Consider the following 27,010-nt stretch of genomic DNA (forward strand, 5'->3'; position numbering starts at 1 on the left):
TTCTCTCTTGAGTTCCTCAGCTCATCAGGAGGGCTCTCCTGTGGCCATTGATTCCAATCTGATGTGCGCCTAGTAGAGAAAACTTGTGTTCTATTGCCATTTTCACCTCTCAGTCTTTTTTGACCTAGGTCTGCTGTAGCAAGTCTGCTAGAGAAGATGAGCATTCTCTTTGGTTGTCTTTCTCTCTCCTCATCAAGAGCACATCCTCCTGGCTGGCTAATCTCTCCTGTGTAATGATAGAAGCTCCTCCAAGAGAAAGGGAATTCTCTGGCACAGTTTGTCTCAACACCAGCATAACACAGGCTGTTGCTTAGGAGTGGGAATCATTAGAGTCAGACCATTCTGGGAGGGGACTGGTCTCTAGGGGAGCTAGCAGAAATTACTAACTCCTTAATAGATGGAAACTCATTTACTTGAAGCCCCCGCCCTCCTCTTTATTCCTCTGCATTCCACACCTCCCTTCTCTTCCCAGCTTTGAAGTTGAAAAGAGGTAACTCCACCCCATTCAAGACTGCAAATGTCTGCTAAATTAACTTGGTTAGGAGTGATCCTTTGCTGAAAGCAACTGTTCTTTTAGAATGTTTCTACTGGGACTTCACTTAAAACTATCGTGAAGGAAGCACAGTCTAATTAAATATATGGTGATAAAATTATAGCCAGGACCAAGAGAGGATTTATTGAGATGGGAGAAAAGACAGTTTACTGGGTTCTTGACCTCGTGTTTCAGAGTAGGCCTCCAAGTCAATGAAAGCTTATCCTCTGAAGATCCCTTGTGTGTGTGTGTGCATGTGCGTGTGCGTGTGTGTGTGTGTGTGTGTGTGTGTGTGTGTGTGTGTACAGAAAGTAAGCAGGGTAGAAATAGAACACCAGACTTCTCTTCTTGTCCAGTGGTCATGGTTTTGCTTCTCTTAGCCTTCCCTACATAGGAGCAGGTACCACCTTACTGCACTGAACTCAGAGAGAGAAGGGGAAGGCTACTTAAATAAAAGAAAAAGCATTTGATCTATTAGCTATTCGAACCACCATCTAAACTCACATGCCCTAACTACTTATGGTTGCAGGGAAAGGAAAAGTTGTCTGATTTCTCAACTCGAGCTGTTTGAATGAAATCCTGAGTGGGCGCCATCTGTCTCGGAGCATTAAGCACAAATAAAAGTACTGGAAGGGATTGCACAGACTCCTGGGGGGAACTAACCACTTTGCCTTTTCTGTGCTTGGTGCCCCATCTGGAGTTGAACATCATGGTCACCCTGCTGGATTGAAAACCTACAGACCAGAAATCTGGTCTCTGCATCACAGCTACACGACACTGGGCAAGTCATTGTATTCTGGATTGCATTTTCTCATAAAGAAAATGAGGCAGCTCAAATGTAAGGTATTGTTGGCTGAGTCCACATATCTGAAGTTAAAAGCAATAAATCTACACTCTGTCTCAGTATCTAGGGCCATCCCACATGTATTGTTAGCCAACTTTGATAACATACCTATGATATGAAGGTGCTCTCAGCTGACAAGATTCCACTAGTCAGAACAGATGTGGACTTTGAACAAGAAGCAGAAAGAAGGATTAAGGGAAGAGAAAGCTATCAACCTGGTACATCGGGCTCAGGATGAGACATCACCTTGTCTTTTTGTGTCCATACTTTTCTGTAGCTTCGGACACTTTTTCTGAAGCTTGTGCACCCGTACACCCAGCTGTCACAATCACTTCCCTCCTAAGAGAAATGACGAAATACAAACGCGCTTTGAGGTCACTTAGTCCTGCACTGTCCCTCTGACCCCCTCTCCTCATTCATGAATGAATGACTGGAAAAATGGTCTTTCTTTCCCTGGTTCCTCTAGCAGTCTCTTAGGCTTTTCTTTTCCTTCCTTTTTTCATACTGAAGACTTCTCTGTTAAAAGAGATGAATTGGAGGAATATGCTGTCATGTCAGAAGGAAGCCATTGTCAATTCACACAGGCAAACGCTAATAGGATAAAGTATTAGCCGACTTCCTTTAAGTCTAGAAATTAAGTCTTCTTGGAATGGTAATAGATTATAACTGGTAACCTCTATGGCTTGCAGGCTGAAAGAACAGGCTGTTGGTATCTGGGGCCTTGGATGCATTGTGAGGGATTCACTGAGCATTTCCTCCAAAAGGGGCTATGGAATCCAGGAAACTGGGAAGCTGATACTTGGATGCTGGCTGTAACTGCCTCTGTGGAAAGTTGCCTATAACTCCTTCAGTTCACCGACAGGGGTGAATTGTCTGAACAAGAGCCACTGAATGGTCTTAATGAAAATAGAGGAGAGTGGTAGGTAAAGGAAGTCAGGCCTTGAAGACTGGGAAGAAATAGCCTGAGGCCAGGAAACCAAACTTTGCCCAAGGAACAGTTAGTGCCGTTAAAGCTCTTCTTCTCTCTGCTGACTCACTGAGCAGGTAGAATGACTTATCTGGTGACTAAATCAGAACCAGCTCAGAGACACAAGGCAACCAGAGCTGAGACATTAAAGGGACTGGAAAAGAGAGTACAGATTAAGGAGCCACCTTGGAAAGGAAATAGCATATGAACTGCTAGAAACCAGAAAGGCTGTCATTCTTTTTGGATCATGGAGAATTTCCTAGGACCTGTCATGACACATGAATGGATTCAAATGACAGCTATGAAAGAAAAAAAAAACTGATATAATTAATTGAAAGGTATACTAGTAGGAATGTAAGAAGGCAAGTGGGTATGAAAGAAATGAGAGGATCAAGGACTATTCTATGGCATTTTGCAATTGATTGGAACATGAGTAATTGCTCTGGTATTGTCACTGGGTACACAGAACAAGTGAACTCGAAAGACTGAATATTACTTTGGTCTATCCAGCCCTCGTACCTGGTGTTAGAGTGGCCTCTCATCTTGGTGCTTCCCCACTGAAGGTTCTTTGAGAAGGTAACACTGTCCTCTTAAGTGCTAACTTGCTTTGACAAGACAGCTTCTCCCAGGATATCCCCACAGGCCAGCGCCTACTCTCTGACTCATTGCAAGTATCCATGTGCACTGAACTCATAAGTCATCATTATTTCTATGGGCAACCACGATTTCTGTTAACACTGGACTGATCTTTTTGTGCATAAATATAGTGAGCTGCATCCTCTCTTCACTACCAGCCCTCCCCGCCCCAGGAACTATGCCTTAATAGAAATGAGGTGATAGGCTCAAAGTAGAACATTCAGGGGTTGGGATTGGAGTACTACCCCGAGGGTTGGATTGCTTCTCCAGGAACAGACAGCCTCTGGGACAGGCAACAGGACTGTTGTGGTTATTAGGTAGTTTGGCCTAGGTACTGGTAGCAAAGTTGGCGTGTGTCAGAGGATAAAACCTGTGATCATCCTAAAATCTAATTCTAGCCTCTCATTAGGAAAGCAAAATGCATTTAGCTTCTCTTGGAAAGTTGATCTCCCTGCTTATCATCTCCTCTGTTCCGTGCCATCAGTTTCACACTAAGAGTTCTTCACCATCCATGGTCCAGCCAGCTTCTTGCTTGTTAAGGCAGAAGAATCTCCCTGGCTTCCCTACTTAACTGCATTGCAGACCCTTGCCTGTGTGTTTGCCACACTTCACTTGCTTAAATTTTTACTCCCTGTCTATTTTCTAAGCTCTCCAATCCTGCTTGGAAGATCTAATAAGTAGCCTTTCTGTGCCAATAGACTTCTCCCTCCTGGTACCTTCCCCTCTGTATCCTCGGGCCTAGTAAGGCTTCAGAGTCAGGAAGGATTTTATTACTATCTACTGAATAATACTGCTTCCGTTGCACCCTAATGGAGAATCAGGCGAAAATTCAACGATTTTAGGAAGCTTGCTTTCTTGGTAAGGACCAAGCCTTCCTATGTAAAAATGCCTTGTCTGGCCCCTCCGCTTATGCACCACTACAAGCAGAAGCCCCTTTCCCAAAGCTGAAAAATGTGGGCAAAGTGTGTTGGGCCACCTGCAGAGCTGGTTTAGGGACAGAGCACAAGGCAGAGTTTTCCTGGGGTGGAGAATGCAACAGTCTTTCCCACCGTGCTCACTTGTAGATAGTGCTGTCCCTTAACTTCTAGATAACCATTCTTCCTCTGGAATAGTGTATCTAAGCATGTTCTTTCTTTGGGCATAGACAAGGTTCAAGAATAGATGTGGTGATGGGGGCTGTTCTTTTTTGTCTGTATGTTTATATAGACCATGTAACTAACAACTATGTAGCATTTACTATACAATGTCAGGCAGGGTGGTAAATGTGAGACAGATACAGGTATAAATTATAATTTCAGTTTTCACAACAATATGAAATTGGAGGTAGACAGTAATATTACTTCCATTGTACAGCTGAGAGAAAAATACTTGCCCAAAGTCACAGAGTTAAAGTAATTGAGCTGGGATTCCACCCAGGAAGACTGCCTCCAGAGTCTGCTTATAGGCATTATGCTACATTTTTGTGTGTGTATGTGCATAAGATAGATTTTTTTTCACACACATACATATTTAGCTGATCTAGCTCCTATCGTCCTTAACCCTAACCAAGTAATTTACTTCACTTTAACTTAAAGCAAAGATGAAAATAACAGAAATCCCTTGCCCAAATCATTCTTCCTCCTGCAAGGGAAAAGGTGCTTTCTAAATGGATAGAGACCAAAAGAGTTGCTTTGAGCCAAAAGTGCTTTGCAGTTTAGCTAAGGCAGGATTTAGAAATGGCGTGAACAATGCCTGCATTAGCCAGTGCCATGGAGTGCTGAGTGCCAGCAGAGGAGATAAAATCAGACATATGTTTGGATATAAATGTTCTTTCTTTTTCCCTTCCTTCCCTTTCCCGCCACCCCTCCTTCATCTTTCTCTTCCCTTCTGCTGCTTTGTTGCATTGGAGCTTTAATTGTGGGCCCTGGTCCCCTGAGGTAGAAGCCTAGAGTAAGGTTTACTCAGCCTTCTTCAGTAACCAGTCATCACCACTGAAGGAAGCCAGAGGCCATGTACTGTGGCCCTCTTCCCTGCCAACAATAGGAATTGTCTTGCAGAGACGCTCCACCCGGTGTTCTGTGCAGCACCCAGCAAGTTGCTGGCCTCAATACATGTTAAATAGCCATGATAAAGCTAATGTCTCTAGGCCTTAGAAACTAGCCTGTCTACCTTCATTGATAGTAGGATGCAGCATTACACTGAAGGGTGATAAGAAGCCCTGAAGCAGATTATAGAAGTGACAATCACAGCATGGCATTTAAAGCACTAAGACTGGGAAGATAGAGCAGAGTGAAGTAATGAAGGACTCCCCCTCCCACCACCACCAATATCTCCATTTTGTGGCCAAATGACTAGAAACCATTGCTCTATGAAGAATTTCTATGGTACAGCCTTCAAGACTTCTGACAATCCTCTACTGTACAAAGCTTTCCAGCCGCAGTTTGGAAAGAAGCCAAGCCATCTTTCTCACTGTAAACATACCATCTTACCTACTTCATCTTTTCTCCCATAGCTTTACTCTGGGATTCCGCAGTTTCTGTCTGCCATTGGGCCTAAGAATCAGGAAAGAGTTACATGTTGTCTTGAGAATCCAACCCTTTAGGGAGCATATGTGAAGCCCCTGTGCTCAGAATTTTGTTCAGGCCTTGCATAGTAACAGTAATAGTTGGGTGACAGAGTGAACAGCTTGTGGTAAAAAGAGACCACAAAAGTACCTGTAGGAGGTCCCATGTTGACATGGAAAGAAACAGTTTCTTGATAGCCAGTGAGAAAACAGTTTATACCTGGGAGACTAATCTTGGGTTTTAGTTCTGCCTCTGTCGCTAACTAGCAGTGTGATCTTGGATATGTCTTTCCATTTCTCTGGGGCTCAGTTTCCTTGACCATAAGATGCAAAGAGATTAAACAAAATGGTTTTTCATGGCCTCAAATTCTATAATGAAAATTCTATAATTCCTTATACTTAGCCACAGTTTGCTGTAACTAACCTGATGAAGAGCTATCAACCCACGTTCCATTCCCAGGTAACCAGCCTTAAAGTTCGGCCAGGCCCAATGATGAGTCACTAAAGCAGCCTTAAAGGCTCAGTTTGGATACTCATGAGGCTCCTCTGAAAAGCTGCCCTATGTGCCTGCTTAGAAGAGGATAAACTCAGCATTATGGCAAAGAAAGGCCCCGCTCCAAATGCTGAACTGGTGCCAGACGGAAGGGTGGGCCATTAAGGAATTGCCATTGCAGCACTCAGGGGAAGTCATCCTCTCTAGTCTCCCCAAGTCTTGTAAGGTTTCTTCCAGAAAACATTTCTCCTTCAGATTCCAAGACCTGATATGCTTCTTATCCCTAGGATAAATGCCATTCTTCTTAGTTCTTTTCCCACAAGTGTTTTTGGCCCATTCTCTTCAAGCCTTTGTTTAGCAAGACCCTTTACATTGCAGAGTTACTGCCTAAATTCTCTGACATCCCAGGTAACTGCCAAAGAGGGGGTTGCTAGGAAGTCGGCTCCCCATCCTCCATTGCTGAAGCAGCAACTTCTCCAGCTACCTCAGAATGTACACCCAGGAAGCTGTTATGAACAGCGGGCGTTGTCATGTGGCACTAGGAAAGGAAGTCATTTTCGCTTTTCATCTGGTCCTAGCCAAGCAAGTCCCACCCTTTGGTCTGCTGCAGTTTTCTCTCTTTACTGAGGTAGAGTGCTAAGAGAGAGGCCTAGGGAATGTATCTTTGCTGCCTATATTATAAATGCCTATGTATATGTGCTGCTAGAAGCACTGATACCCAGAAACAGTCTCTTATGTCCAGGAAGATTCAGAATTGGCCCTGTCTTAGCCAACTGCTGCAAAGTGCTGCCTCTTTCCCTTCCTCCTCAGTGCCAGAGATCACACCCACTCAATCCCGATTCCCTGCATTAGTATAAATACTAGCGGTGAAGAAACACAGGGTCTCCACGCATGGAACCTCTCTGGAAGTCATTACTCTGTGAGCCTCAAGAGTTAAACTCCACCTCCACCAAGACACATTTGACTATTACACACCCAGAGAACTAAAGCAACACCGCCTGTGGGAAATTGCAGCCAAACTACATTACTGCAGCCCTCTTAAATCCAGGCCCCCCTGGGTCCTTGGGTTGAGCTGGTGCTGCCTGACCAGCAGCTTCTGCTGAGGTGGCATTTCACTTCTGGCCAGGTCCCAGGAGCTGAGGCTGACCCATTTCCCCTGGTTTTCCAGGGCATAGGGAATTTGGTTATACCCCCAACAAAGCCAGGTACTAACACATTAGCTCGTAGTAGGTGCACTTGAGTCGGGGTGCATTTATTTAAACTAAGGAAACGTTGACAGCTTTAGCATTTTCCCACACTTAAAATATATTTAACATTTGTCTTTCCCATATCATAACTCTTCCCACCCTCACCCCAACCCCCATTTTTCAAATAGAAATGATTTAGTTTAATGCTCATAAGAATGTATAGGTTCCGGTCTTATTCAATTTAACCCTTTGGGGACAGTGAATTAAAAATTGAACAATATTTATTAAAATACAAAAATACACTTTTCTCACATTACAATCAGTGGTTTTGTTGTTGTTGTTGGCATTCTCCCCACCCATACCACCCCCTTTCACATCTGAACCCTATATTTCCTCTTAAAGCTAAAATAACTGAAAGAAGTTACATATTAAATGGACCAGAATAACAGATCTTGGCCTTCCCCTTCCCCCTTTCCTTACACCACCTCTGGAGGTAGGCCTGGGGGGGAGAAGCTTCCCCTGTGGTGCCCATTCAACAGGACTACATGCAGAACTCACTCATGTATGCATGTGTGTCACTTTTAACTATGAATTTCACAGCTTTTGTGAAGCATCCTGGCAGGCAAAGGCTTCCGTACTTTACTTGAGCCATGCCCTTTTTGCCTCTCCTTTTTTCTTCTCTACTCAAGTTCTGCCCCCACTCCATCACCACAACCAGTTTGCATCAGCTGTAATAATCCCTAATGAATCAGCATTTAGAATAGTCACCAAATTCTAAGCATGAGAAAAGCTTCTACTCCCCCAAGCTCCACGCTCCCAGCCTTTCCTCCCTCTCCACCTTTAAAACAAACAAGACCTTTTTGAGGAATTATAAAATGCCATCATTGTCTACAATCATTTGTCAGATACCTGGAACAACAGGTGGACATGGCACAACACTAATTTATGGCCTCCAGTGAATCATTCTCTGCTTCTGCTCTCCTTCCCCACTCCTTGGTGCCGCACCCCCTTCAGGCTGCCTCCTTCTCCTGGGAAACCCTGAATAGACACATGCCTTGCAGAGTGGGTTAAGCCCAATTGCAGAAATCTGGTGCAGTGTGAAAGCATTTGACTGAAAGCCACACCAGTCTCCCTTCCTTCTTAGCTCTGTCCTGAAGCACTGTCAGGCAGGGATGAGGCATATGCATGTCCAGTGCAGTGCACAAACCTAGGGATTTTGCACATGGACAAAGACTCAGCCCCTTTAAGTATTCATTTGATTTTTTTTTTTTGGTGGTTTTTCCTGCTTAAATATGTTTACAGATTTATCTTCCCTTTGGCCTCTGAAGGAGAAAATAGTTATTGCCTCTCAAAATTTTGGCACAGTACAAATTCATGGTGCTTTTTTTTCTTTTGTATTTTTTTAGTAAGATAAATCTGCAAAGACAGCTCCTGACTTAAGAAAGACGTCTGTAGAAATGGGTATTCCTGTATCCTATGAAGTTATCTTCTTAAAAAAAAGATAATGCGGCCTATACTTCCTACCCCTTAGTGGCCTGCACTCTGCTCCTTCTTAGGGGTGTTTGCTATTGTTTGAGTTTGTTTTTATCTTAGCACTATCCACCATAAACCAGAAAACTCTTCTGGCAGCACAGCAAGTTGACTTGTAGCTTGTACCCACAACATTCCCAAGATTCCCCACCCTCCCCATTTAAATAGAACTTACAAGTTAGAAAATAGTTTTGTTTTGATTTTTTTCTTTTTAAATTTTAATATAATCTTTTTTTAACCAGCCCATAGATTTAATATATAAGCATATACAAGAAAAAGTCTCTCCCCACTCTGTACAAAAAGTTGCTGTCTCTTTTTTTGTGCATTCTATTGCATTTATAAGTTTTGGGGGGAGGGGGAGTCATATTTGAGTTTCCTGTACCTTGTCCTTGGTATGGGTCTGAATTATATAAGGTTCAGAGATAGTGGTGACTGTGGGGTGCAGAGAGTTCCCCAGGCTGTTTTCTGTCCAGTGGGCCCCATGTGCTGGTTTGTAGGTGTTGTAGTTAATATGGTCATGTATTGTGGGCAGCACTACTGCCCCCTCACCTGATACACCGGATGGAGCTGCTGTTGCTGCTGTAGATGCTGCCGCTGGGATGTCTTCATCCACCTGAATAATCTCAACTGTCCGGGCGGCTGTGACTGTACTCCGCTGCTGGTGCCGCTTGCGAAGTTTATAGAACACAATCAACATGGCGGCAGCTAACAGAGTCACTGCCACAAAACAGCCAATGATGATCTTGGTGGTCTTCATGACTTCATCCAGACTGGTTTGCATCTTGTCGGTGGTGTCTGTCGCGGGTACTGCCACCTGCTTGGGCACACGGGTGGTCTGAATGAGCACCGTGGTAGAGGTGGTATATGCCGGCTGGTAACCAGTGGATGTGGTAGGAACTGGCTTGTACTTTCGCGTTGTGTCCTCAGGTGAGATCTCCGTGGTCTCCACTGTGACTGTAGTAAAGAAGCTGTAGTTGGAGGTGTTGAGCTCGGCCGTGCTCACATTGAGGTAGGCCGAAGCATTGGAGTTGCCTGCCACATTGGTCACCATACATGTGTATACTCCAGTGTCTGAGAGCAGCACACGGGAAAAGTTCAAGGTGCCATCATTGAGGACAGAGATCCGTGGGTGGCGGGAGGCGTGGCTGAGCACTGTCCCATTGGGCAGCAACCACTTCACAGAGGACATGGGGGGAGTCCGACACTTAAGTTCCGCCATCCGATCCTCAGAGATATTGAGATCGCGAGGAGCATCCATGATAAAAGGAGCAGAGCACTGGAAGGAGGCCTGGTCCACCTCCACCAGGTAGCGGCCTCGCATGTGCATGGGAGCGTGGCAGCGACCACAGCAGGTGGAATTGGTAGGTATATATTCCCGAAGCCACCAGGCAAGCCACAGAATGTCACAATCACAGTTCCAAGGATTGTGGTGGAGGTGCAACTCCACCAGGTACCTCAGCGGAGTGAAGAGGTCATGGGGCAAAGAGGAGAGGTTATTGTGGGCCAGGTTGAGTTCCACCAGCGAGGCCAGCCCATCAAAGGCATTCCGCTCAATCAAGCTGACCTGTGAGTTCATGACCCACAGCTTCTTGAGGGAGCTTAGGCCATGGAAGGAGCCAGGCCTGATCTCAGGGAAGTGGTTCCCTGACATCTCCAGCTCCTCCAGCCCCACCAGGGGGGTGAGATTGGGCATATCTTTAATGTTGCACATACCCAAGTTCAGGTACTTGAGGTTGAACAGCCCCTCAAAAGCCCCCTCTGAGATATACTCCAGCTTCTTGAGCTCCCCCAAGTCCAGGCGCATGAGGGAGGGCACTCGGTTGAAGGCGTAAGAGGGGATGCTCTCTATGGGGTTGTTGCGAAGCCAGAGCTCCCGCAGCTTGGACAGGTACTCAAAGGCCCCACTGGGGATGACTGTCAGCCAGTTGTCAAACAGCTCCAGGGTGTTGAGGCTGGCCAGGCCGTTGAAGGCTCCCACCTCTATCTGCCTGATGGAGTTCCTGCCCAGCTGCAGGACCTCCAGGTGGTGCAGGTGTCGGAAGGTGTCGGCCTGGATCATCTGGATGTTGTTTTCCATGAGATTGAGGTACCGGGTGTTGGAGGGAATGCCCTGCGGGACCTCAGAGAGGCCCCGGCGGGTGCACACCACCTTGCTGAACTGGTTACTGCAGAAGCAGACGGAGGGGCAGTTCTGGGGCCCGGCGGAGGCGGCAGCAGCGATGGCTGCACAGAGAATGCACACTTGCGCGGTGAGGTAGACGACGGGGAGCAGGACGGCATTCCAGGTGTGGTGCACAGTTACCTGCCACAAGAGCTTCATGGTGTGGCACGTTCATAATTCACCATCGCCTGGGATTTTGGCTCGGAAAGGAGAACCAGCCCTACCCCGGCTTAAGTGAGCTAGGAGCTCCTCTTTCCATCTGGAGAAGGAGGTGGGGAGGGGGCGATTAGAGAGACGGAGCAGATCGGTCGAGCAAAAGCCTGCCAAACTACCGAGCAGAGCGGCCCCTCATCCAGCAGCCCACCCTCAAGGCCAGCCCTCCGAAATCTGAGACTTCTCTCCCACCTTGCAACCATCCCCACCCAATTCGCTGTCCACCTACCTCGGAAGAAAGGCAGCAGAGAACTGGCGCGGTGTCCTTAAGCTTTCTCCATGGGAGCCGGGCACCTCGTTCCCATTTTGACTTCTTAGTTTTAATTAACAAAAGGGGGGAAGTCGTGGGGGTGGGGAGGGCAGAGGGGAGGGGAAAAGGGGGTGGGGGAGACAAAATGGCTTCTAGTAAATCCGGAGCCCGAGCCGGCGAAGCCGCGGAGTTGAGGCGCGCTGGGGAGAGCCAAGGCCCGGCGGGCTATGCAGGTGCATGCCCCCCCCTCAGCCCGGGGAGCGGCGCCACCAGCGCTTCCCTGCTTTGTCCTTGGACCCTGGCACCGGCGCGCTCCAGCCGCGGGGGAAGGCGCTTCATCGCCAAAGTGTGCCTCCGGCGCCCCCAGCCCGCTCCCCCGGCCGCCGCTGGGAGGGGGTGCCGGGGCGCCCCGGAGCCGCCCAGGCCGCGCTCCTTGGCTCGCTGGCTCGCTGGCGGCGGCGGCGCTCCGCGCTCCGCTCTCCGCTCTCGTGGCGTTGGCCGCTCCGGGCCGGCGGCAGCTGATTGCGGTCGGTCGTGAGCTCGCGGGGCGGCGAGAGTTAAGAGGAGGTGTTGGCAGCGCCTTGCCCTCCCCAGACACACACCCCCTTCCTCCTCGCCTCTTCTCGGAAGGGTTAAAAGACAAAAACTGGGCTGAGTTCTCCAGTCCGCCGTCTGCTGGCGCGAGGAGCGGTAATCCGTCCAGCCCCTGAGGGGCAGCGGCGTGGGCACGGGGGCCCGTCCGCCGGCCGAGGAGCGCGTGGCGCCCGCACCGCAGGCCCCTTCAGGGAGTCCGGGGGCGGGCGCGGGTCCGGCGGCGGGCGCTGCAGCCCCTGGCTGCGCGCGACCGCCCGCCGCCGCCCGTCACCGGCCGGCCCCCGGCGCGCCGCCGGCCCGGGCTTCGTACGGAGAGGACGAGTTCGCGGCTGAGGCTCCCGGCGCCTTCAGCGGCTGCGCTGCCAGTGGACTGCTGCAGCAGCGACCGGAGCGCTGGCGCTGGCGGCGGCGGCGTGAGCAGCGGGGGTCGCAGCTGCGGGAAGCGCTCCGGAGCCCGGGAACATGGTCCCAGCTGGCTAGCGGCGGCAACGACGGCGGCAGCCGCGGGGCCCCCGCGCTCGGCGCCCACCGTCTCCTCCTCGCGCTGGGCTCGCAGTGTTGCAGGCAGCAGCCACGCAGACTGCTCTCTCATCCTTTTGTCCTTCAGTCAGAACGTGAATGTACTGCTGACGCATACTGTTCTGGGGAGAAGATTAGCGTGATGCAGTGCTCTTATGTATGAACACCGCTCCCCCGCCGCCGCCGCCTGCCCTCGAGGGGTTAACGCCGGCGCCTTGCAGCGCCGCTCCGGCCCGCGCTGCGCAGCCTGGTCTGCGCCTCACCGGCCGCCTGCCTGCCTGCCTGCCTGCCTGCCTGCCTGCCTTCCTCCCTTCTTCCTTCCTTCCTTCCTCCCTCCCTCCCTCCCTCCTCTCCCCACCCCCACCCCCCTCCCCGGCCGCTTCCTCCCCGCCCCCTCCGGACGAGGGGAGCGGGCCGGGCGAGCGAGCAAGCGAGCGAGCCGGCCGTGCGAGCGTCAAGTGTGGGGCCGCGCGCTAGTCACAGGCGTTCACAGCTATTTTGGTCGGGCTGGAGCGAATCGCTGAGTGGCCGCTGATAGGCTGTATCCGTGCGGGGCTGCAGCGGGAGACTGCGTGGCCCCCGCCCCGGCCCGCGCCCGACGCCCGACGCTGCTGGGCTCAGGGGCCGGCGAGCTGGGCGCGCGGCGGCCCGCGGCGGGGCTGCTGCAGTTGGCCGCTCTCCTGCCCAGCCCGCGTCATCCTCTCCCTGGCCGAATGCTGACAGCGCACCGCGCCTCGCCGTGCCGCCGAGGCAGTCGGAGAAGCCGGCTCGTGCTCAGAGTTGGGAGCTGCATGGGGGACAGAGAGGCAGAGGCTGCTTGGAACCAGAACACCACGAGCCTGGCTTCTCCAGGGCACGGGTGCCCATCCTTCTTGCCCCCTCCCTTGCACGCTCCCTCACCCCTCCTGGGCTCCAACTGGGGCTTTAAATGATAGTTTTCTTAATGAGGGCTGCGGGGGCGGGAAACAGTGGAAGGAAAGACCCGTGTGCCAGGAGCTGGGGGAATGACAACCTGGGAAGGATTGAGGTGAACTCCCAGAACCCACGGCGCAGCCCACGGTTCATTCATGGAGCTGCAGCCTTGCCTCTGTGTCGCCCCTATTCTCTCCCTCTGCGCGCAGGGAACCACGATGGATGTGCCTGTCATCTGCCCCTTGAGCTTCCCAGCCCTTTGCCTGGGACTCCCTGGACAGAACTGCTTAGCAGCCCGCGATAGCAGTTTGCTGGCTTTTTCGGGACAATCGACAGACTCGTGAAAGACAAGACGATGCTAGATCGGCCTTTTTCTATTCCTCCCTCCCCCCCCCCTCCCCCGCCACTAAGTCGGTCTGTGGCTAAACCCTGGGATGGCTGGCCAGCTCTGCTCCCGTGCTGACTTCTCCCTTCCCACCCTCTCCCTGTGGAAGCCTGCTTGTTAAATCTGGCAAGCCTGCTTGGTAAAAATCAACCCTCGTTGCTTGCACAGAGGCTGCTGTTTAAGAACCATGATGCCTAGGATTTCTTTAGCTACCTAGACTGTATCAAACCTCTAATCTCATTATTATCTGTTGCCTGATGACCTAACCCCTTAAATATGCCATGACATTGTTCAAGTCCTGGAAACAGTTGCATTGTAGACAAGTGGTGTCCCGTTCTTTTAATGGACCTTTCTATTCTCACTTGCAGTCACATAAGAACATTATTCATTGATATTTATTGAAACCTTACTGTGTGTATCACTGTTAATCTTCCCACCAACTCTCTTGTCCATTTTATAAATGCATCAAGTGTGTTCCCTAGGGTCACATAACAAATGGTAGAAGCAGGATTTGAACCCTGGTCGGTGTCAGAGCAATTGGATGTGGAAATGATTCCCCAAAATATTCTCCCAATGGGACAAGAACTCAAGTATCATCTATCTACTTGAACAGCCATTTATTGGAGGGGGGTTTCTTATGTACTGCCCACCACACTAAGAACTTTTACAGCTGTTCTTGGCATAATTTTCATTTATCCTAGTGAAATAATTGCACTGTTGTCTCCAATTTATGACTAAAGACACTTAGCTCAGGCAAGCAAATAAATTGTTTACAGTCCTAGAGCCAAAAAAAAAAAAGTGACAAAGCCAGCTTTTCAAGCCAGTATTCAAACCCTAAGGCCAGTATTTTCATATCTAAAGAGAATGCCCAGTGAATCTGCTCTTCCTAAACCATATGGTAAAGGCAAGGTTAGAGTAAGACTGAAAGCTCAGTGCGGGTTATGACAAAGTAAATTGTATTGGAGCGGAGGGGACAGAGGGGCTCAGAAAATAAATCTCCTCTGTGTGTGTATGTGAGGTTTCTCTTCTTGCTACAGCTGGCACTGAGCTGGTAGAGAGCTCTAGTGCCACAGGAGACCTCAACTAGAGTCTGATGGTGAACTGAAGTATGGCTGTCCCTCCCTCCTCAGGCAGAAGAGAGGTTCTGCCTGGGCTGGTATCCTGCCTGTGTAGGCAAACTTAGACCCCATCTGTTCAGCTCCAGGCCCAGCAAATGACAGCTGCTGCCCCTGCACATACAAAGGTAGGTGGAAGGGTGGGCTAACTTGGATCAAACCAGTATGTAAGAGTGAACTTTTCTCACAGTAAATGTTTGTGACTGCTAGTGCTAAGAGGGAATCTTGCCAAGTTCTACACTGGACTGCTTTGCCCTCTGTAGGCCAGCTGGGACCACACAAGCACCTAAAGCCTCCACGCTGGTCTGAAAAGGAGGTTGAGTAAACTTCAACACACAGCCTCCTAGCCTAGAGTAGCCCTCCCTGCAAGCCTCTAAACCCCACAAGCTGTGGGTTTGGGGGAGGGGTGCCCCCTCACAAAGTCTGTTCCTGACTCCTTTCTTGATTGGAAGTGGTGCCAATAAGGAATAAGAAGGGAAGAGAGATGCCGGAACCTAGGGGAAGAGAAGAAATGCTGAGTTGAGAACGTTCACTCACATTTCACACAGAGACTGCTGTGAGAGAACCAGAGTGCTGAAGACACCAGTAGAGTCTGGCAAGGCCTGTGCCAGCAGCTCAGTATTGAAGAATACCCAAGTTATTATTGGAATGCCCAAGTTACGATCACATTTCTGCTACTGTTTGGGCATGATGAATTTTGAAATATCTCTATATCTCTCTATCCTTCACTTGTAAAATCAAGGGAATGGATTAGAAAATGCCTTGCAACTCCCACAGTCTATGATTTCCACCCCTTCTCAGACATGTAGCTTTGGGAAGAAAGTTGAGCCTTCTTAGGATTGTAGCCAAGCTTGGAAATGGGCCATGAAGTTGAAGAGAGAATGCTTCCTTCAGTTTAATGTAGAGATCCATGGGGCCAGAGCAGAGCTTATGAGACTGTTTTTCCAGATACAAAAAAGGCTCATAGATCACAGAATGTTGACATTAAGAGATTCGACTCTCTTTCATTTTACAGATGTTAAGGAAGCTCAGAGAAGCACAGTGACTTACCTGAAACCACATGACTTATTAATAGCAGAGTCTGTCCTTTCCGAGCTCAGTTCTTCTGTCAAAATGTCAGCATATGGCTAATGGCCATTTAAGTCTGTGTTCTGTGGTGTTAGAGCCCAGTATTATACTTTGCTGCATTTGGGTGAGGATGGGTCTTTGATAGAGTTGCACTGCCATTATGAGTGACTTGGACCCCTGATAAAGTGGAAGACATGGTCTCCTGGAGGACTGAGTAGGCAAGATTACAAAGGACTGACCAGGCTAGACCACTCCCTACCCTTACTGGCATTGCCTCCCAAGGCATTATCCTGAGCAGCCACTAGATGTCCATAATGCTTCATAGGGTTTCCCAGGAATGGCAGGGTACCATCTTGTTCTAAAAGGCTTATGTAATGGACATGGTTGTGCTGGTGGTTTCACTGGAACATTGTTATCTATTGGATAAATGCCCAGTAGTGGAATTTACTGGATCTTAGAGTATTTCTATGTTTAGTTTTTTTGAGCAACCTCCATACTGCTTTCCAGAGTGGTTGAACAAGCTTATGTTTCCACCAACCATGAATTAGATTTCTCCTTTTGGCTGCATCCTCACCAGCATTTGTTGCTTGTTTTCTTTTTTTTCGGGGAGGAGGGGGTGGTCCAGTCGTGGGGCCTGAACTTGGCCTGGGCACTCTCCCTCAGCTCTTCAGCTCAAGGCTAGCGCTCTACCACTTGAGCCACAGCACCACCACTTCCAGCTTTTTTCTTTTTGCTTATGTGGTGCTGAGGAATCGAACCCAGGGCCTCAGGCATGCAAGGCAAGTGCTCTACCACTGATCCACCTTCCCAGCCCCTTGTTTTCTTGATAGTGGCCATTCTAACTGGAATGAGGTGGAATCTCTAGATTGTTTTGATTTACATTTCATTTACAAGCAAAGATATTGCATATTTCTTCATGTGTCTTTTGGCTATTTTTACTTCTTCTGAGTAATCTGAAAGAGAATCATTAGCCCCTATCGTAATTGAGTTGTCGTTTCTTTGAGAGTTTAATTTTTTGAGTTCTAAGTATATTCTGGATATTAGACCCTTATCTGATGTATAGCTGATAAAAATTGTTTCATGTTCCATAGGCTTTCTTTTTAGTTTGTAAGCTATGTCCTTTGCCATGCAGAAACTCTTACATTTGATACAATTCCACTTACCAAGTCTGTCTTTGTTGTACTTCTAGATCTTTACTTAGAATGTTTCCACCTGTGCCTAAGAGCTCTGATGTTAACCATATAGCCTCTTGTAACCATTTCATGGGATTTTGGAAACAGGTGGAAAGCAAAAGGAAAATAGTATGGAAGGTACTCTCCAGAGTGGGTAGTGAATTAGTAATGACAAACAGTTTCAAAAGTATATCATTCCTATTGTGTTTGTATGCTTCTCTCCTTTCTACTCACAATGTGGAAACACTTCTCCAGGGTCAACTGGTCATGAACTTTCTGAACATTGTAAAGAAAAGGTTATTTTTCTTGCCTGTGATCTCATGGTGAGGCCAAGCTAAGTTATTACTTGAGTTTAGGATCCAAGGCAACACAGATACTCTAGAGTTACCCACTCTTCTGAGTACCCTTAGATTCCACTGTTGTTTTCCTTCAGGACTCTGTTCTTTAAGGAAAATCAGAAGGTGAGTGGGTGGTGGGCTGCGTATGTAGCTCAGTAGTAGGATGCTTTCTTTGTATGCCTAAGGCCTTGGGTTTATCCCTGGCACAAAAAAAGAAAGAGAAAAGAAGGAGGGGGATAGGAAGCACATTCTCTACAGGTTCCACTAGAGCAATTTGTAAAATCATCAGCTTTAAAAAAAATACAAGGTGGCTATAAGAACACAAAGAATGTTAGAGTGCAAGGGCTTTCCTTCTCCTGAGACTAGTTTCCTCACAGCCCATAGTTTCCTTGTGAGATGTTTTAAGAGAAAAGAAAAACCTCCCAACTACTATCTACCTCTCAAGGAGAGTCATTTTGATAAGCTTCTCTAGCCATAGCCACCTGTCAACCTTAGGAACCTTGATACTGCCCCTTCTGCAGGTACATCTTTTCATGATGGTTTACCTTTAATTGTGCAGCAGTGATGATCATTTTAAGGGAAGTATTTATAAGTAATGAGTAGACTGTATTAGTTTCTTGAGGCTCCTGTAACAAATTACCACAGAATTGTTGCTTTAAACCAGCATATTCTCATGGAAAGTCAAAGTTCTAGTAAGGCTGTGCTCTTTCCCAGGGCCCTAAGGGAGAATCTTTGCTTACCACTTGTCTGGTGGATTTCCTTCCCTCATGACTACATCAGTTCAGTATGCCTTCATGATCACTTGGTCTTCTTTTGTTCTCTCCTGTTAGTGACCTACAAGTGTATTTCATTCGATTTCAGCCCTACCTGGATAATTTGGATGCTCTTTATAGCCTTAACTTTATAATTATATCTGGAAAGACCCTTTTTTCTTTTTTTGGGGGGGGGGGTCTGGTCGTGGGGCCTGGGCCTGGGCGCTGTCCCTCAGCTCTTCAGCCCAAGGCTAGCGCTCTACCACTTGAGCCACAGCGCCACTTCTGGCTTTTTTCTTTTTGCTTATGTGGTGCTGAGGAATCGAACCCAGGGCCTCAGGCATGCAAGGCAAGCACTCTACCACTGACCCACCTTCCCAGCCCAAGACTCTTTTTTCTAAATACAGCAACAGTCACAAGTTCTGGAAACACATTAAGACAATAACAAGGCCAGGTTGCAATCTCAAATCTGCCAGAGCCCAGACTGAAAGGTGATGCTGGGATATACCCAGGTAACGTCCCAACATCCTATGCTTTTCAGGAGTGGAAAAGCCAAGCTATATGACCTTAGAGAAATGCTGACAAAACATACTCCAGAAATCTATCCCTTACTTTCTTTCCCTTCATTCCATTTCTTAATAATTTTCTCTATCCATTGTATCTAGATTTAATCCCAAAGATCTTGGAACATTTAAGCATTTACCAATAATACTAGAAGTACCTCTTGGCTCAACTGTAAGTAAGTCACAGAAATATTGAGCTTCGTGTTAAGAAACAGATCAGATCAGAGTCAACAGGTATGTGAAACTGCAAATGTAGATGTGAATCTGAGAGTATGACTCCAGTAGTGGTTCAAGTATCAGCCATAAGTTTGAACATTAATCAAGGATCTGTATCTACAATTACAATTAGCCTTTTTACAAATATACACATGGCATATGTATAATGTTATGCATATTTTGGTTGGGAGAGCTGAAATATTTTTTCTCCAAAGTAAATTCTACAAATCATGTTACATAAAAGTATAAGCAAGTGCTGTGTGTGTGGGGGGGGGTTATTCTTTGTGGGTTTATTCTTTGTGGGTCCTGGGGCTTGAACTCAGAGTCTGGGCACTGTCCCTGAGCTTCTTTTGCTCAAGGCTAGCACTCTACCACTTCTGGCTTTTTTGGTAGTTTATTACGGATAAGAATCTTTCAGGGCTGGGAAGGTAGCTCAGTGGTAGAGTGCTTGCCTTGCATGCATGAGGCCCTGGGTTCGATTCCTCAGCACCACATAAACAGAAAAAGCCGGAAGTGATGCTGTGGCTCAAGTGGTAGAATGCTAGCCTTAAGCTGAAGAGCTGAGGGACAGCGTTCAGGCCCAGAGTCAAGCCCCATGACTGACCAAAAAAAAAAAAAGAATCTTTCGGACTTTGTGCCTGGGCTGGCTTCAAGCCATGATCCTCAGATCTCAGCCTCCTGAGTAGATATGATTAGTGGCATGAGCCACCGTGCCTGGCAAAATGTTTTAATTTTTTGTGTGTGTGTGGGGGGGTTATATTTTTTTATTTTATTTTTTAATTTTATTTTATTTGAGAATGTTTTAATTTTTTATGCCTCTGATTCAAATATAAAACAAGATTAGCTTTACTTTTTTATGGTATTGTTTTTTTTTAATTTAATTTTATTTTTTTTGTGAACATACTGTACAGAGGGGTTACAATTACATGGGCAGGATAATGCATACATTTCTTATCAAGCATTGCAGCCTCCTCCTTTGTTTACCTTTCACATCCCTTCCCTACCTCTCCCCTACCTCCCCACCAACCAATCCTCCCCCCTCCCCCCCACCCTCACCCCTCTGCACCAACATTGTTTATGGTATTGTTGAAGCAAGTCAAAGAAATAAGTCAGTTCCAGCAAATAGTATTGGTATCACTGGTACCTATTTTCTAATATGGATATTTTCTAATATGGATACATATTTTCCTTTCTTTTTTGGGGGGGGTCCGGTTGTGGGGCTTGAACTCTGGGCATGGGCACTGTCCCTCAGCTCTTTAGCTCAAGGCTAGCGCTCTACCACTTGAGTCACAGCGCCACCTCCGGCTTTTTTCTTTTTGCTTATGTGGTGCTGAGGAATCGAACCCAGGTCCTCAGGCATGCAAGGCAAGCACTCTACCACTGAGCCACCTTCCCAGCCCCATATTTTCTAATATGGTTACTGAATGAATTTTTTCTCCCTTCCTTTATTTGGTTTTTGGTGTTTGTTTGTTTCCTAGACTCACTTGATCCTGGCATTGCTCCAGTGTTAAACTTCTAGTTTTTCACCCAAGCTGTAAGGTGTTTTTTGCTATTTTTAACAGTTAATAGTTTTTAAATTTAGACTTACAAATAGCTCCAAAACAGTACCAAGTTCCCATATACCCTTCACTCTGTGTTGTCTTACAACTTCTCGCATAACCACAGAACATTTATTCAACTATTAATCTAAAGGCAAAGTTTTTACTCTTGCCATTTATAATCTACTGTCCACAATAACCAGAGATCTTTGTAACATATCAGATTGTTACTGACTTACTTAAAATACTTCATTCTCCTCATGAAGTAATAGCCAAACTGCTTACCATGGCCCACAGGTCTTCAGCCTTCATCTTCTGCCTACCTCTGTGTCCTGACATTGGTCATTTTTTTTTCTAAATCCCCACGCCTCAGCAACAAAGGTCATCTCCCTTTTCCTGGAGTACTCTTGAACTTCTGCGTCCTCTACCTAGACTGTTCTTGTCCCACATAAGGAGATGGCTGGTTTCTTCTTGACCAGAGGTCCCATGAGTTTCCTAAGTAGCCTAACCAATCTTAGTTACATCACCCAGTTTTATTTCTTCACTACTATTTTCCAAAATAATTCATTTATGTATTTTATTTGTTTATCACAAGCCTATAAAAGGACAAGATGGGTTTTTCATATCTTGTTCCCAAATACCTCAATCACAGTAGTGAATTAATTATCTCACAAGAACAAAGACTCTTCTTTGGCCAGGTGCAGGTAGCTCACACATACTCAGGAAGCTGTGCTCTAAGGATTGTGGTTCAAAGCCAATTTGGACAGGAAAGTCTGTGAGACTCTTATCTCCAATTAACCACCAAAAAGCCAGAAGTGGCTGAAGTGGTAGAGTGCCAGCCTTGAGCACAAAAGCTCAGAGACAGCATTCAGTCTGTGAGTTCAAGCCCCAGAACTGGTAGCAAACAAAAACAAAAACTGTTCCTTGGTGGATCCTGTAGATAAGAGCTCAGGCCTCCCTGATGGTATATCAATAGCTCTAGCCCTGTTCTGAATATAGTGAGTGAAATGTAGGTTTTAAATGACCTGTGTGTGTGTGTGTGTGTGTGTTTTAATAAAAGAAGAATTAAGAATTCTAGTGACCTTAAGGTTTCTCCAGTCCCCAATTTTTAGTATCCTAGCCTCTTACTGACAGACTTATGATAGGAGCTTTATGGAAGCATCATGGAGGTACACAGATTCCTGGCAGTCATGAATATGTAAGGAATGGACCCAAGAGTGCACATAGGTACACAAGCCCACATATCTGTGCTCAGGTAGGTGCACATATGCCTGTCATCTTCAAATTTGCTAAAGCGCATTTCCCCAAAGGGAGTGAGGGCTGTTGAGCCTGGAATAGGGAACACCAGGACAGTGAGATCAAATGCTTTGAAAGTGGCTGTGCCAACGCTTTTTGCTAATTAAAGAATGTTAGGACAATCACCACTAGCAGCAATAAAGGGCGCCCCATTACCTCGCTTTATGGCGAGCTGAGTAAATTTAAAGGCAGCTATAAATACCCCCACAGAGCGCCTGAGCTCAAACACAGTGGGTGCCTGGGCAAGGAGTGGAGCCCCGAATTTCTGTCTCCCTCTGTCCAGAATTCTGTTTGCTGTCACTCCACAAATTTTGCATGACAAAAGAACACACAATTGCATCAGCACACTTAATTTGAAACACACTCTCAGGCAGACAGCCAACAACTGTGGGAAGTGACTGGGAGCCCGGCCCCCTGGGTCTTTCTCCAGCTTTCTCTAGTGCTTTCTTTCCATTTGGCTCAGAGGGAAGATGTTTCATCTTGTAACTCCAATTTCCCTCAACCATGGGTGTGTCACACATATTGTTGTTTTAAAAAAAGGAACACGGCTTAAGGCCATTTTCTCCAGAATATTCTGGGGCCCCTCACTGAGCAATTCATTGCTCCAGAGAAAAACGTAAGCACTTAGTGTGAACAAATACGTTTTTACACTTACCCTATGGAATTTCTGGCTGAATTTAAGAGGTATACTCAGCTTGGAACTTCCTCTGTGTTGTTATCTGTTCCGTTCGCCTTGAAGCTTGCTGTGTCCTCTTGTGTGATTTCTTGCCTCTCATCCATGGCCTCGGAGCCATTCTTAATCCTCTTGGTTTGCAGAGCAGTGCCATGCTGGCACTGCCTTCCCTGCCAGCCTTCTTGGTTTGCTCAGCTTCTTTGTTGATCATCTTCTGTGGCCATCAAGCTGCCTTGAATAATTTGTTAATTATTTTCAATCTTGTCTTGCCAGCTTTGGCTAGGGTTTTCCTGGTCCCAGTTCTCTATTCTGTACTGGCCTGGGGATGGGGAAGCGGGGTAGGGAGTCCAAAGGAAAAAGTGTGGAATTTTGTCAGTCTCTAAGGTGACCATCCGACCAAATCCCATCTTTGAACCAAAAGTTGGGTGCTTTATTCTTAAAAGTGGAGGGGAGTGCAGCCTTGGGAACACCAAAAGAACCAGCTCTACCACTGGCTTCCCCATGAGTCATCAGATGAGCCATGAATGGGTTGGCTGACACTCAGGTTCCTGGATGCTGAATTTCCCTTTTCATTATATATAATGAGAGTTAGAGCTATAGCTTCTATCCTTTTTGGGGTCCATGTTTCTAGATGAAAACTACCTTTATATCTAGATGATCAGCAGGTGAGGTGGGGGTATGAATGAATGTGAAATAAACTAGAACGCTCAAATACTCTGTCAGATAGGTAGGATTGGAATTTTCCCAGTTGGTTGATTAGCATATTCTCTCTTAGCTGTGTAACATACAGTTCTGAATTTGGCCAGAGCCAACTCAGGGCTAAGAGTAATATGAATATCTTAAATTTTATCTCTTACCCTAGGTTTACCACCCCCTGGTTTAAACCCTTATCTATATCCATGTTTGCTTCATAACCAGCCAGGTACTCATAGGAACCTCTTGCCTTGGACTACTTTACACTGTTTTCCTGAAGGATGCCAGGGTGTGACACTCAGCTTCTGGTGAGGACGCTGAAGCCTCAGTCATCATGAGGTTATCAGCTGAGGATCTGGGGTTCTCCTCCCCTGCTTGTGAGCCTGGACACTGACAGCCTAATACTGTGTCTCTTTCTGGGTAACTGTGGCCAGCCTGTGTGGCAGCTCATGAGACTGCTTGATTTGTATTCAGTGTGCAAGAGCTGAGAGAAAAGCCCATGAGGAGTCCTGCCAGCCTGTAATTCTGAAAGGGCTCTTTGTGCAAATGAGCAGGGCCTGCCTGAGCTGGACAGAGCCCTCCCCCTCCTCTGCAAATGTCCTCTCTGGCCAGGCAACTTGGTGGTGCTTTAGAGCTGGCAAGGAGCCTGTGGGGATCCCTCCCTAAGAGGAGACCATCTTGGGATCCCAGACACACGAAGTAACTTGAGCTTCCTCCTTCCTGCCCTGGCTTCTGGCTGTCTGCCTCCCAGAGCTAGTCAGTGGGATCTATTCAAGGCTGTGTCTGTGCAAGAGTGAGACAGGAAGTGGAAAAGAGAGGATATGAATATGAACACACCAGCAAAGTGGCGACATGCTCATTCTTCTCTGGTGGGAGCTCAGGAGGCCTAAGAAGGCTGTAGCCTGTGCTCAGCACACCACTGCCGCCCATCCTGCTGGACTGCCCCATCTCTCTTCCCCAGCCATTTTGATTTCCTAATCAATTAGAGCTGCCTTTGTCCCTGACTGTCTGAAAAGGCAGAGAAATAAAACCCGTTATGCCTGTACATCTAGCGGCTGCAGCATAAGGTTCTTTATCAAACTGAGACCAAGAAGAGTTCCTGCTCTGATAGGAGCCAGGCTGAGCCCTGGCAGTGGACACCAGCAACAACCGTGCCCCATTTTTAACGCCTCTCAAGGAGTTGGCTCCTGCCACTGCTGTCTCCAGCTGACTCTGTCCCTTTTCAAATGTTATTTGTTATTAATGAGTTTTCTAAACACATAAGCTTGACTCACTCGCTTAAGTGAACAAGACCATTCTCATTAAGTACTGTTTTCTAGGAAGGAAAAGAATTAAGCGAGTGTTGGAGAATATTCTCAGGTGTCATGCTCCCTTGTGAGCCTAGAGAACAAGAATTCTGGCAAGCGAGGTGTTGGTTTTTCTGAGTCTTTGGCTTCATGATATCATCTCTGTTTTTGGCTGATCTTTCCCCAAGGCTGCTACAGAAGGTGGCTGAGTTTTGTCTAATCTGGTGGCACACCTCAGAGCTGACATCAGTTCTCCCTGACCCCTCCTGTTTCGGTGCTGTTGGTTTTCTCACACCTCCTTCATCACCTTTTGGCAGGTTAAAGCCCATTGCCTAAATTTGAATATATTGATCAAGGAGCCTAATGTCCTGCTGTTTAGACAAAAATACAGTTCCGAAATTGGCAGCTTACGGTCTGGCCATTGCAACTGATGCACATATTGTAAGCAATGTAACGCTTTCCATAAATGTCCAGTGTGACCAAGCAGTATTTTCCCCCTTTCCCTGCGCTGACAGAACCGGCACTCCATTACTGAGCATCTCTCCTATCCCCTTCATGTTATTTGGACCACTCTGGCCAGGGGTAAGGTAGAACCAATGGAAGGGCAGCTTGTGTGACAAAGAGGCTGAGTCCAAGAACAAAAGCTAGCAGAGCTGACTTCTGCACTAGCCTCTATCACTTCTCTTAAGCAGTATTTGCTCCCAGAAAGGAACAAAAACACAGCCCCAGTCAAGGTCTCTCCCCAGACTTGCTTTCACATCAGGATACTTGGAAGAAAAGGCTCAAGGCAGCGTTCCCCATTTGATCAAAGGAAAGAGCTTTTGCCAAAGCCAACTCCCATCTCGAGTTGGACCATAGCCACACTGGGACCACAGCACTTGTGGTTTGTGGCTCTGTGTGGTCAGGTAGCCTTGTAGTCCTCACAAGCTTCAAGCATGGTACAGCTTCTTCAGGACCATTCACAAAGGTTCAGACTCTGTAGACATGCATCCCTCGTGGCTCCCCAGAGACCTTTCTCTCCTGGACTAGGTCAGGTGAACAGCAAATGTGAAGCCAGTCACTTAAGCTGGTTACTAGGGAATTTTCAAAAGAGCTGTCTCTCCTTCCCTCCTTAGACCCAGAACAATTGAAAACAATTTTCCAAAAGGGCCTTATTTGGAATGAGAAGAAGAATAAAAAGACAGGGTTTTGCAAACAGGTACCAAGTGTCTAGTTCTGGTGTTCTTTTGTATGGTATGATGACTATAGAGCACATTATATATTTCAGAACAGCTAGTAGAAATGATACATGTTTGATATGATGGATAAGCTAGTTATCCTGATTGGAACATTATAATACATGAGAATTTAAATGTCACACTGTACTCCATAAATATGTACAATTATTATGTCAATTTTTTATGTTTTTATTTTTCATTTATTTTTTGTCAGTTATGGGGCCTGCACTCTGGGTCTGGGCACTGTCCCCCAGCTAATCAGTTCTAGGCTAGCACTCTACCACTTGAGCCACAGCGCCACTTCTGGCCTTTTCTGCTTATGTGGTGCTGAGGAATCAAACCCAGGGCTTCATGCATACAAGGCAAGCACTCTACCACTGAGCCACTTTCCCAGTCCCTATGTCAATTTTTTAAAGAAAAACTTGTTTCTTAAAAAACAGTCTATTCCTACCAGAAAGAAAGAAAAAAGAAAGTCAGCCTCACGAGAGATCACTTCACCCTCATCTCAGAGGAGAGATGGAGCAGCCTCTCCCATCTGGCCCTTTATTTTTCCATGTAGCTGGAATGGAGTTAAAGAAAGTGTCTGCTTCTATATTGATGGCTCTCATTCAGTCGCTATGTACATTTGTCTCAGAGACCTGCTAATGCCATTTGAGTTTTTCAAATCCTTATTTTGCAAATCCATTTGTGTCCTGGGTTTAGCTCCCGATTACAGGATTAGCCAAGATTATAGGGTCTGTCTGATGTCTTCTCCAAGCTTCCTATCTGATTTATGGCTACAAATTGAGAAATTTCCACACTGATAGAATGGTCACTAGGGGCAGATACGGGCTACTGAGGGAAAAGGAAAAGGGATCTCTTGTGAAGCACTGGAGTGGTGCCCACCCTGAGGTTTGGAACAGAACCAGTTAAGACCCTGAAACCTCCATGTCTTTTAACTTCACAGCGATGCCGGACTGTGAGCTCCCTCTTTCCTCGGCTGGCTTACCACAGACCTGACTTTTCTTTCTCCCACCCCCAGCAGTGCCCCTGAATGTTCTGAGCCCTCTGGGTGACATCCTTTGCTAAGAGCTGTCCCTCTGTCCTCAGCAGTCCTGTGGCCTCCACCTTGTCAGTTCTCATTAGACAGCTCTTCTGTTCTGCACTGAGGATCCCAAAAGGCTGACAAGAAGGACAGAGAGGGGCTGGGGACGCAGAGCAATTTCTACAGCTCCTTTTAAGGGTTCCAGCCACCTAGTTTTGTTTTGGGGTAGAAAAGACATAGATAGATGATAAAGAGCCATGAGTCACTTTATGTGTTTTATTCTGCAAGTAACAA

General features: G+C 47.0%; 2 protein-coding genes across 2 annotated transcripts in view; one reads left to right on the forward strand and one right to left on the reverse strand.

Annotated features, from left to right (window-relative positions):
• Positions 1-27,010, forward strand: part of Snd1 (staphylococcal nuclease and tudor domain containing 1) — a 446,694-nt gene that overhangs the window by 372,628 nt on the left and 47,056 nt on the right. The window lies entirely within an intron of this gene.
• Lrrc4 (leucine rich repeat containing 4) lies at positions 7,461-11,745 on the reverse strand. The gene is made up of 2 exons (XM_042695876.1): positions 11,335-11,745; positions 7,461-11,151 (listed from the first exon to the last, which is right to left on the reverse strand). The coding sequence occupies exon 2, from the start codon at positions 11,049-11,051 to the stop codon at positions 9,093-9,095; it is 1,959 nt and encodes a 652-aa protein (XP_042551810.1). The 5' UTR covers positions 11,052-11,151; positions 11,335-11,745; the 3' UTR covers positions 7,461-9,092.

This window comes from Dipodomys spectabilis, unplaced genomic scaffold, assembly GCF_019054845.1.
Source record: "Dipodomys spectabilis isolate Male_0828 unplaced genomic scaffold, ASM1905484v1 ptg000197l, whole genome shotgun sequence".
NCBI lineage: Eukaryota > Metazoa > Chordata > Mammalia > Rodentia > Heteromyidae > Dipodomys > Dipodomys spectabilis.

What these genes read in the sequence shown, in the direction of transcription:
- Lrrc4 (XM_042695876.1), bottom strand. Translation starts at nt 11,051, where the DNA reads ATGAAGCTCTTGTGGCAGGTAACTGTGCACCACACCTGGAATGCCGTC.